The sequence below is a fragment of the Megalops cyprinoides genome, chromosome 4 (assembly GCF_013368585.1).
Source record: "Megalops cyprinoides isolate fMegCyp1 chromosome 4, fMegCyp1.pri, whole genome shotgun sequence".
In the NCBI taxonomy this organism is placed as follows: Eukaryota; Metazoa; Chordata; class Actinopteri; order Elopiformes; family Megalopidae; genus Megalops; species Megalops cyprinoides.
The window spans coordinates 3,175,001-3,185,000 of record NC_050586.1 but is presented as its reverse complement, the minus strand read 5'-3'; the positions used below and the strand labels follow the sequence as shown (position 1 = coordinate 3,185,000).

The 10,000-nt window shown below is 43.8% G+C and overlaps 1 protein-coding gene across 1 annotated transcript in view; it reads right to left on the bottom strand.

The window, feature by feature from the left end:
- The window catches only part of whrnb (whirlin b), a 66,798-nt gene extending 64,209 nt beyond the window's left edge, over window positions 1-2,589 (bottom strand). The window contains exon 1 of the mRNA XM_036527414.1: window positions 1,837-2,589. Within this exon, the coding sequence (XP_036383307.1) occupies window positions 1,837-2,589 (753 nt within the window). The remainder of the gene's footprint in view (window positions 1-1,836) is intronic.
- Between the last annotated feature and the right edge of the window lie 7,411 nt (window positions 2,590-10,000).

Genomic DNA, 10,000 nt, shown 5'->3' with positions numbered 1-10,000 from the left:
AGAGAAACTTGCAGTATATCCGAAATGTATTTATCTTCTGAAAATTAAACCATTTGTTAACTCATATGGATGTGTTTGAGAGGTTATCTGGGTTTAGTAAAGTTTGATGCTATAAAGGTCATGGTGTTTCACTCTGAAAAGTTCAATTTATTTTTAATTTATTTGCCAACTTTCCAATGAAAGGGGATTTTAAAATCAAATACATTTTAGCTGCGCAGCTGTGCACTACTGTTAATTTCCCAGCATCGAGTACATGAGCAGGAGAGAGGTTATCTTGATTAGGTGGCTAAATTATGTCAGCAGCTGATGACAGACAGAGATGGGCTCTGTCGTTCAGATCGTCAGTAACAGCTCAGCAGAGCCATGTCACCTGAATGTGAGACTCTCTCCTGGGATGAACCCAAAATGTGACAACATCTGCACAGAAAGAAGCCGGCCACCCAAATAACGCCCTGCGTAGCTGTGCGCAGAGAGAGACACACAGAGATACAGAGAGACAGTGGTGATATATGATGGTATCTGAGACAGGGTCAATTTTATTTCAATTTAGTCAGTTCAGAAAATGAACTGAAATTGACATCTTTAATTGGAAAATTGTTATGGGAAATGATGGGCAATTTTTCAAATCATGAACTGAATTTTCGTTCATTCCCTGAATTGACTGAACTGAAATGAAACTGGCCCCAGCTCTAGAGACTAGCGCTGTTAGCAGCAAACCGCGTGGGTCTGCACTGGAAGGGAAAGCAGATCCCAGTTTACAAGCGTGAGCTAAAGCCCAGAGAGAAACAATCCATCCACAGCCTGGGATCCAGAGGCCACTGATCCAGGAACAGAGCGGGCTTTCAGATGGATTCCCCCTGCTAAAGCGTTCAGACCCACGCCGGGAGTCAGGACTCTGCTCTAGAAAACAGCAGCAGCAGGAACGCAAAAGCTGATTGAATCAGCTGATCGCGATTGCAGTTCACAGTTGAGTCAACAAACGCCCCGACAAACGACCTGAGGACCCAGCAAGGCCTGATCATTACAGCACTCTCATTATAGGCCCACCCAACTCTTTAAATGAAGAGAGCATTCACATTGAAAAAATACGGGCATTCTGTCCCCGGTAATCGGTCGGCGCGAGACGAGGTGGCGTTCAGCTTTATTCGCGGTCGCAGGTACCGTGTAAAAACTGCGCTGTGTTTCAGACACGCCGTGCTGCACCGAGCTTCAGCTGAGGCCGGCGGGCCACAGCGAACTATATGATGCCAGTGCCAGCAGCAAGCACTCTGACATCAGCTGTGAAGGATAAAAATAAAAAAAGATCTTTCCATTTCAGGCCGTATATCGCCTCTGACTGAACTTTATTCCTGGAACACACGTCCATATAAGGCTGTGACTGTGAGGATGGCAGTGTGTGTGTGTGTGTGTGTGTGTGTGTGTGTGTTTGTGTTTGTTTACGTGTGTGCTACGGCTGGAACTTGGCAATGCCACCTTCTCACCGCAGGTATGACATGACATCACAACTGTTGTCCTAAGCACACATACCGTGTGATTCTACGATGCGGGGGGGAGGGGGCGGGGGATTATGTGTTATTAGTCTGCCACGTAAGTAAACTTTACATAAATGTGTTCCCACTTCTGCATGGAAGGGTGGCAGGGGTGTCTCAGAACTGACCAACCAAGCAGGTGTCTCACCAAGTGATAGGGTGTGGTGGCACCATGCTGAATGATTAGGAGAGAAACTCAGGAGCTGGTCTCCTACTAAAGTACGATGCACATCACACACACGCGCGCGCGCGCACGCACGCACGCACACACACATGCACACACACACACACACACACATTAGCTCACCTTCACCGCCTCGGCATGGGTCACTCTGTCGAACACCTTGTCGTTGACTTTCAGTATCTGATCTCCGACCTTCAGACCCTCTTTCTCGGCGAAGGACCCCGGCTCCACCAGGGACACATAGATCCCGATACCGTGCTCGGAGCCGCCGCGAATACTGAAACCCAGACCCTCGTTGCTTTTATTGCGCTTCAGAACAACTTGTCGGATCTCTCCCGGCGCGTCTTGTAAGACGGCTCTCCCCAGAAGCGGCACCAGGGGAGCTGTCCCGTCGCTGTCGGTGCTGAAAGTATCCGGAGAGACCGCCAGAGGAGCGTTGTAGGGCTGCGCCGTTTCTGACTGAGGCGCGTGCAGTCCAGCGGGGGCTGGGTTTAGATTTGCATTACTCACTTCACCCGAACTCTCTGGGTTGCCATTGCTGGCCAACAAATCCGATTTCAAATACAAGCCTTCGGACGTGTACTGGTCAAACAAGAGCTGGTCCGAGCGCGGAATGACCAAGCGCAGCATGGGTAACAGCTGGCGTTTGCTCGGCGTGTTGAGGATGACTTTGAGAGTCTGAACCAGGTCGTAAACGTTGCGCTTGGAGTGGTACACATTGAGGCAGTGGATAAACTGCTCCCGCTCGAAGTCGTTGAGCAGCACGGTGAGCGCCGCATGCAGCTTTCTGACGTTGGCGGACAGCGAGCGGCCGCCGGAGCCCAGCGAGTTCGCCGAGGCGGAGTTGAGCGACGTGCGCTCCAGATCCGCGCTCATCCTACAACTCTGCCGAAAACACTGAGCGTCGTCGAAGGAAGGAGAGATCTAGCATCGGGGACCGCCGGTGTAGCCGTGGCCCCCGCTCTCACGAAACAGAGAGCCGCACAGCGAGTCCTGGCGACAGTCCGCTTTGAAAAATGACCATGTTTGCTCTGTATGGTTTATGCGCGTGTAATCCTGCTGCTGATTAAACTAATTTTACACCGTCGTCTTGGAGGGACAACAATAATCGGGATAAATCCAGGATAAAGGTCGCATTTGGATTAAGCTTGGTCGACAAAAAGAACAAAACATAATTATTATAATTATGCTTGTCGATGTTTTCTGTCAAAATCGGTCCCAGAGAGTCATGTCCACAGGAAAGAAATGTTCGAAAAGTTCAGCGAAGAAAAGAGATAAATAATCTGTTGTATTCCACCACAATATAACATACTCTAAGCGAAGCTCTCGGCTTTAGAAAGACAGAAACACGCAAGGCAGTTACCGGACAGCTAACTAATCATCCGTGATGAAAGCGCATCCCCATCTACGCAGATCTGATCTTGTTGTGCGCAGGCAGTTTATTTATATTGTATAGCGCCTTGTCTTCGCGCATAGTGGTGAGACACGCAGCTGCTTCTCCGGGATAAATGTGTCGACTCGACAGCAGACGGAGACAGGAAAATCTAAAGTTTTAACATTTTTGCAAAAACGCGAAAAAAGTGTGTTGAATAATTCTCCGTCCAGCCATGACACCTTTCATAACTAATCTACAACGCCGAGGGTCGACAAGTTCCGCTGCTGAGTAGGTATGAGTTCTCGGCTCCCGTGACGCAGGGGTTAGGAGAGTGCTGACTGAAGTCTTTCTTTTCTCACTCTAATTGCAAAATTCGTAAATTTAAGACTCGATATTAGCAGAACCCTCGTTTGCGAGAAGTAATTAGAAGTTTCCCGTTTACCGTTACTTTTTCTTTTGCTTGTTCTTGCGTAATTAGTAGGAGGGAACACTAAGTTGAACCTTCTCGATTCCGCTGTCCTGTAGATTATACCAGCTGTAGCGTCTTGCTGGAGACCTTCGCCTCACAGGAAATGACGTGACGTGTAGAGTGGATTCGTTGCTTAGTAACAAACAACAGCCTACTAGGGGGCATGGTCACGCTTTTGAGGTGGCGTTCTGTGTTTTGCGGAATTATTTTTGAATTCGCATAATAATGGTATACAAATATCAAAAGTTTGCTTAGACACCATGTTTTTTCCTTTCTCTCAAATGAGTAGCTAAAAGGAAAAATAGATATAATTCGAAAGCAGGCGCCATTCAAAGAACAAATTAGATTTTTACAAAGTAAATAATATCTAAAATTAAAAGCAAGAGAAAATTGCTTGAATATAGCACATTTTCTGTAAATATTATTCTATAATATTTATTTATTTATAACTGACATGCCATAAAGAAGGTAACAAATACGTACATACGCATTCAAACGTATTAATATACCATAGTGTGAGGAAGAGTACTGCAATCTCCAGTCAAAGGAGGAGTGGATATTATTCAGTCACAACCCATCAGATTTAATTCAGAGAAATTCTTAAGAAATAAAATGTGTTTTCTAGGTGTTAGGGAATTCCGTTTAAAATTTATTGAAGGAGCAATGGATGTCTGGAACATTCCAATGCAATGAGATTAAGACATTTCGTTGAACAATGCTGAAACGTGTATTTTGAATTAGATTGATGGAAATCTGGCATTTCAGTTATACACTATGGTATACATTTATATGCGTTAATAAGTTGATAATACATGATTGAAATCATATTAATCCATATTTCAGACTGATACTGATTCAACAAAACCTATATAATTATACTAATTATTTCAATAAGTACACACTGTTATTCTAATTACGTTACATTTGACCAATTTATGCAGCTGGATATTTGCTGAAATAGCTGTGGTTAATGGCAGAAGAGGGTAAAACCTCACACCTTTACTATACCGCTGCATCTCCTTACCCACAAAGCACATAACCTTGAAGTAAAGGACCTGAATGTTAAAATACAAACACAAAATGCCTCCAGTTAATAAGCATGCTTCTGTTTGTTCCCCTGTCTGTAGCCCACTTTAAAATGAGGAAATGAAATTTGACATGTTTGTTTTACTAACGAGTTGAAATCCACAAGCCCTCTTACGTGCAATAATGTTAATGATGTCTCTACATTCAGAATTTACACTGATTATCTTCACTTTATGTATTTCATAAGCCCCAAGTCTGACCCCGTGAAGGAAAGTGAGAATTCCCTATTAGTATGTTCACATTCATTTACTGTAATTTATTTATAAGTGCTATTTTATTGGTGTAACAAAACCCAGTCAGTTCAGCACACTGCTGTGGAACAATATGAAACGAATTGGAACATCAAATGCAATTCTCTGAGCACTGAATTGCAATTTAGCTTTGCTTAGGCTCTACAGCTGTGGAGAGAAATATATGTTACTGCATCTAATTTAACAATTTAACATGCTGTGGTCTTATCAGGTAGTCGGTTGGTTTTTCAGTACAAAAAGGGCAACCACTTTGCAAGCTTGAACCTTGATAGCAAATGAAGGCTTAAGAATATTTATTTTTTTAACATGTAATGAGAAAAATGTTAAATCTGACCCTGTTCTTGCACTGTAGTGATTGAGTCTCTTTCACTTGGAGAATAATCTTTGTCTCTTGCTCTCATGGTACCTATAGGATTTTTGTCTGCGTAAAACAGGCTTATTAATGGCTCTGTAATGAAAATCTTGGCTCATTAATTAATATTAATAATGAGCTGGCAGGCATCCAAATACATTGACACAAGGCATTGTTCCATATTAAACCGAATTTTATATGGCAGTATATACAATACACTTTGGTAAGTCATTTCCACACAGTTGATAAATTATTATTCTATAGTGATAAACAGATTGCGGTCTCCATGACTATTACCGACAGTCATATTTTTTGACAGGAAATTGGACATGTCTTGAGATTTCTGGTCATCCTGGCTCACCTTATCTGCTTTATTGGACTACAACGAGGCTGTTTTCTTTGATGTGTTTCTCCTCCAGAATGAGCCGAGACAGCTTCACTCTCTCCAAAACGCTAACTTTTTTTGATTGATTTGTGTCCCTTTTTTATTATTATTCCTGGGCACTTGGACGGCCGCGCTCGTAACATCAGCAAATTACAGGAATAATTCACGCCTGCCTCTCCCTCCGTCACACACTTTCTCCAGATAGAGTCTCAGTCCATGGCAGCTTCTCCTGTTTTATTGCTGATATAAATTAGTTTTGCTTTTTAGAGGACGAGTGTGAAAGGATAGGAATTTGCTCCTTTGGCAGTGACCCAAACACTGTCCACACCCTCCAACATGCACTCCACAGAGGCTTCTACATCACTTTCTTTGACTGATGCCCTCATGACAAAATATATGTTGATGAAACATGAAAGACATGTCCAGGCGGAAAATAAAATGGATAACTGAAATCTGAACTTTCCCAAAAGTGGTTTGACCGAAAGACCACCTTGAGGACGCTGGCAGAGGCAGCGGCAGTGAGACCTTGCATTCATTAGCATCTTCTGTAGAGTCAGACTGCTTGACCCCTGCAGACATAACAGGGCTTAGTCATTCGTAATGGGTCCATTATGGTAAAGGCAGACCCTGAAGTGCCAAAGCATACAAAGATAGAGCTTTTCAATATGATGCCCACTGTTTTAAAGGAACACAATTTTTGAAGTTCGTCAAAGGTACTGTTAAAATCGTCTGTATCGCAGCATGTGTTCCTGCTCTTCATGGTATACTTTGCTAGGTCATACATGCTGTTACTTATATGCTAACAATATGGTTAGTTAGAGGCTTATGAGCAAACTCCACTTTCATGAATGATGTGTATGTGTGTGTGAGAGAGAGGGAGCGGTAGGGAGAGCACCTCTTTATGTGTGTCTGTGCAAGAGTGTGTGTGTGCGTGTGTGTGTGTGTGTGTGAGAGAGAGGGAGAGAGAAAGAGAGAGACAGAGAGAGGGTATTTGTATGTTTGTATGTGTGTGCAAGAGAGAATAGAGAGAGTTTGTGTGTGTGTGTGTAAGAGAGAAAGGGAGAGACAGAGAGAGGGTATTTGTTTGTTTGTGTGTGTGTGAGAGAGAGGACAGAGAGGGTGTATCTGTGTGTGCGTGCGTGTGTGTGTGTGTGTGTGTGTGTGTGTGTGTGTGTGTGTGAGAGAGAGAGATTGGATACAGAGAGTGTATCTGTGTGTGTGTGTGTGTGTGTGTGTGTGTGTGTGTGTGTGTGTGTGTGTGTGCACATGCTCACTGTGAACACATTACTATGTAAATAACAGCAAGGTTCAGGCAGCCCTTAATCCTGTGGGGTTAGATTTGAAAGGATCTGTCGGATTCCTGCCCACATTTCCCGGCTCTCTCAGTTTACCTTCGGCCGTTTAGGAGCAGATTTATTTGTCAGCTGTCTTCTTAAGGGGAAGGACATGCGTCCTCTCCTCTATCTTCATCTGTAAGATACACTTTCATCCTCATCCTCCCTTCGCCCCCCCACGGTCCCTCTCCCTCATCTGGTTCTCCCTTTTTAAAATGAGTCCGTTAAAGATGAGCGAACAGGAGGTATCATTAATTTGCAATTACTGTGTCAGGCAATCGGCCACACAGCGACAAATTATTAAACAATAAAACAGGGGCTGTCAGAAAATACCAACCACTTTCTCTTTGATTCTCTCGGGCTTCGCACTTCTCATTGCAATAATGAAACAAGCAATACCACCCGACACTACAATTTCCTGGTCTGTAGTCAGACTTGCTGGCCGTTGCATCCTGGGCTTGTCCCACAGATCAGAAATATTATCCAAAGGTCAGCACAGAGAAATGATCCGTTCTTCAAGGTGAAACACCCACCCCCTAATACAGATTTTACATTTCAACAGGTTTCCTGCGTCCTTATTCTACACGGCAACCAAAATATTTTATGACTGAGTCCACCAAGAGAGGAGGAAGCTCGAATGGATCAGGACATCCTACACTTCATACCCTGTCACGTCACACAAGTCCCACAGACGGCTGGGAGCTGAACTCCAGAGCTGGGAAACAATTTCCATTTCAACCAGTGGAGCTTGCGATGCATGCAATTTGCTCTGTAATTTGGGAAATCTTGTGGGACATAAGAAAAAAGCACCTTGTGCCTCCTTTGAACAGTAAGAAAAAATATACAGTGGAAAAAAAGCAATCAATAGAACGGATGCTCCAACCCAGTCACAGAGTTTGGGTTTGAAAGGTCAGTTTAACAGATTTTGCAGTAGTGCTCCTGTGATTTTCTCTGAGGGACAACAATGAACAGAATTATTGAGGAGACCATGTCATTCAGCAAATCTATCATTCTGGTGAATATTTCACTACTTCAAACCTGATTGCAAAGATTACCTCAGTCTCTACTTCCACTGTGACTCTAGGTAAGTACTTCTATGCATTCATAACTTTTTGTGTGAAATAAGACTTCAGTACTGAGTAAACATGTTTTTTTTTTGTACAAACATATATTTTTTTAAATAATTACAACCTATCTGTATGCCTCCTTGTTCTACTACAAAAAAAGCTGTTATAAATAGTCCACTCTATTAATCCCTTTAAAAATATAGATCATCAATCAAGTCCCCCCGACTTTCATGAAGAGATTGAGTGCTAAGCACCTTGTTGCATGTTTGATACCTGCGGCTAGTCTTCTTAACCGTCTCTGGGCTTTTCCTGGGCTTTTCCTTTTCCAACGGTGTGACCGTTGACATTTGAGAGATCCCCCACTAAGGATCATACAACGTTCGTGATATGCAGCTGGCAGAGTAGCATAGGTATTAAGGAACGGGACTCATGCAAAGGTTCAGAACCCAGGTCTGGCACTGTTGTGCCCTTATTTATCCTGAATTTCTTCTGTTAAACATTCAGCTGTGTAAATGAATAAAACATGAGCTATGCAACTTGCTTTGGCTAAGGACGGCTGCCAAGCAAATGAATCTGATATATGGCTGATCAGATTACAGTCCAGACAGTGCCAGTGAATTTGGAGTCAGATACTGTCCAGCTAGCTACCTGGACCAATTTTGCTTGGCACTACAGAACCAAAATACACTGAGATTTTTTTCAGGCCTGACGTCAGAGAGCTTTCTATCATCTCCTCACCGGCATATCAATGCTTTCCCATTTCCATTCTCCATTTATGTTCCTCATTTTCAGGCCTTTCATTGGATAAAGTGAAACTTATGGCTAAAAACCGAGTGAATGATAGTGTGTTGGTTTCCAAGATAACAGCGCCCAACATGAGATTGATTTGTGATGCCTGTCTCCACCATGCCATATCCTGATTAAAACATGAGGAAACGCATGACTGATAAAGACTGATATCTGTCCCTTTCCCCTGGTCTGCTAATGTCTGTGGCTTGCTAACAGTCCAATTCCATGAGTGAACACTCTGTTCTGCTGTGTCAGTGTGAGTATGCGGGTGTTTGTGAGTGTGTGTACCTGTATCAGTGTGTGTGTGTCAGTGTGTCTGTCCTTCTGTATGGGTGTGAGTATCTGTGTATGGGAGTATCTGTATGGCGGTGTGTGTGTGTGTGTGTGTGTCTGTGTGTGTCTGTGTGCATGCGGATCACTGTGAGCATGTGAAGTGGACCATATCTCCCGAGACTTGATTAATCCCTTCACTCCTGGTTTCAGAGTCAGGGACCAGCTCCTCTCCCTCGCCCTGTCCATCACTCTAATACCTGATGATAGCTCAGTAATACCTCTCCTTCCAGCTCATTAGACATGGTGTGTGGCGGGGGGGGGGGGGGGGGATGGTCTGAGAGCAGGAGAGAGGGAGAGAGGGAGAGAGAAAGAGAGAAAGCTCACTTCTAGAAACCTGGTCAGTGTTAAAGACATTGACACTAGTGTGGTTTGCTCTGGCTCCATATTCTTACAGACACCCAGACTTGTTCTGAATTTTTAATGTGGCATTTCAGCTGAACAATACAGTTGTTCATCACTGGCCTCAAAATTTTGACAGTTTTATTTGTTTTAAACACCATTTTATTTGCTACGTGTCGTGGGGTCCAGTGAGAGGATTTTGTCTGTCACTGTTAACATGTCCAGTTTTCCTTAGCTTCTCAGTTCCAGTTCTCTTCCAATGGGGCCTGCATTACTGCGAATCTATCATTCTGAAGCAAAGCTGAATCGCTCGCCTTTGCCTTTGTGATGGTGAGCCCAACATGATCTTGTCCAATCGGGGAAGAACGCGGAGGGAATTTATTGAGAACCCAAGGGGGAAGCAGCCTGTTTTGATTAATACGAGAGAGTTTAATGTAAGGGAGAAAGTGACTCTGGCTGGGCTCTGCCAAAGAGTAATTACAGTAAAATGACTGAACCGAAGTGCCC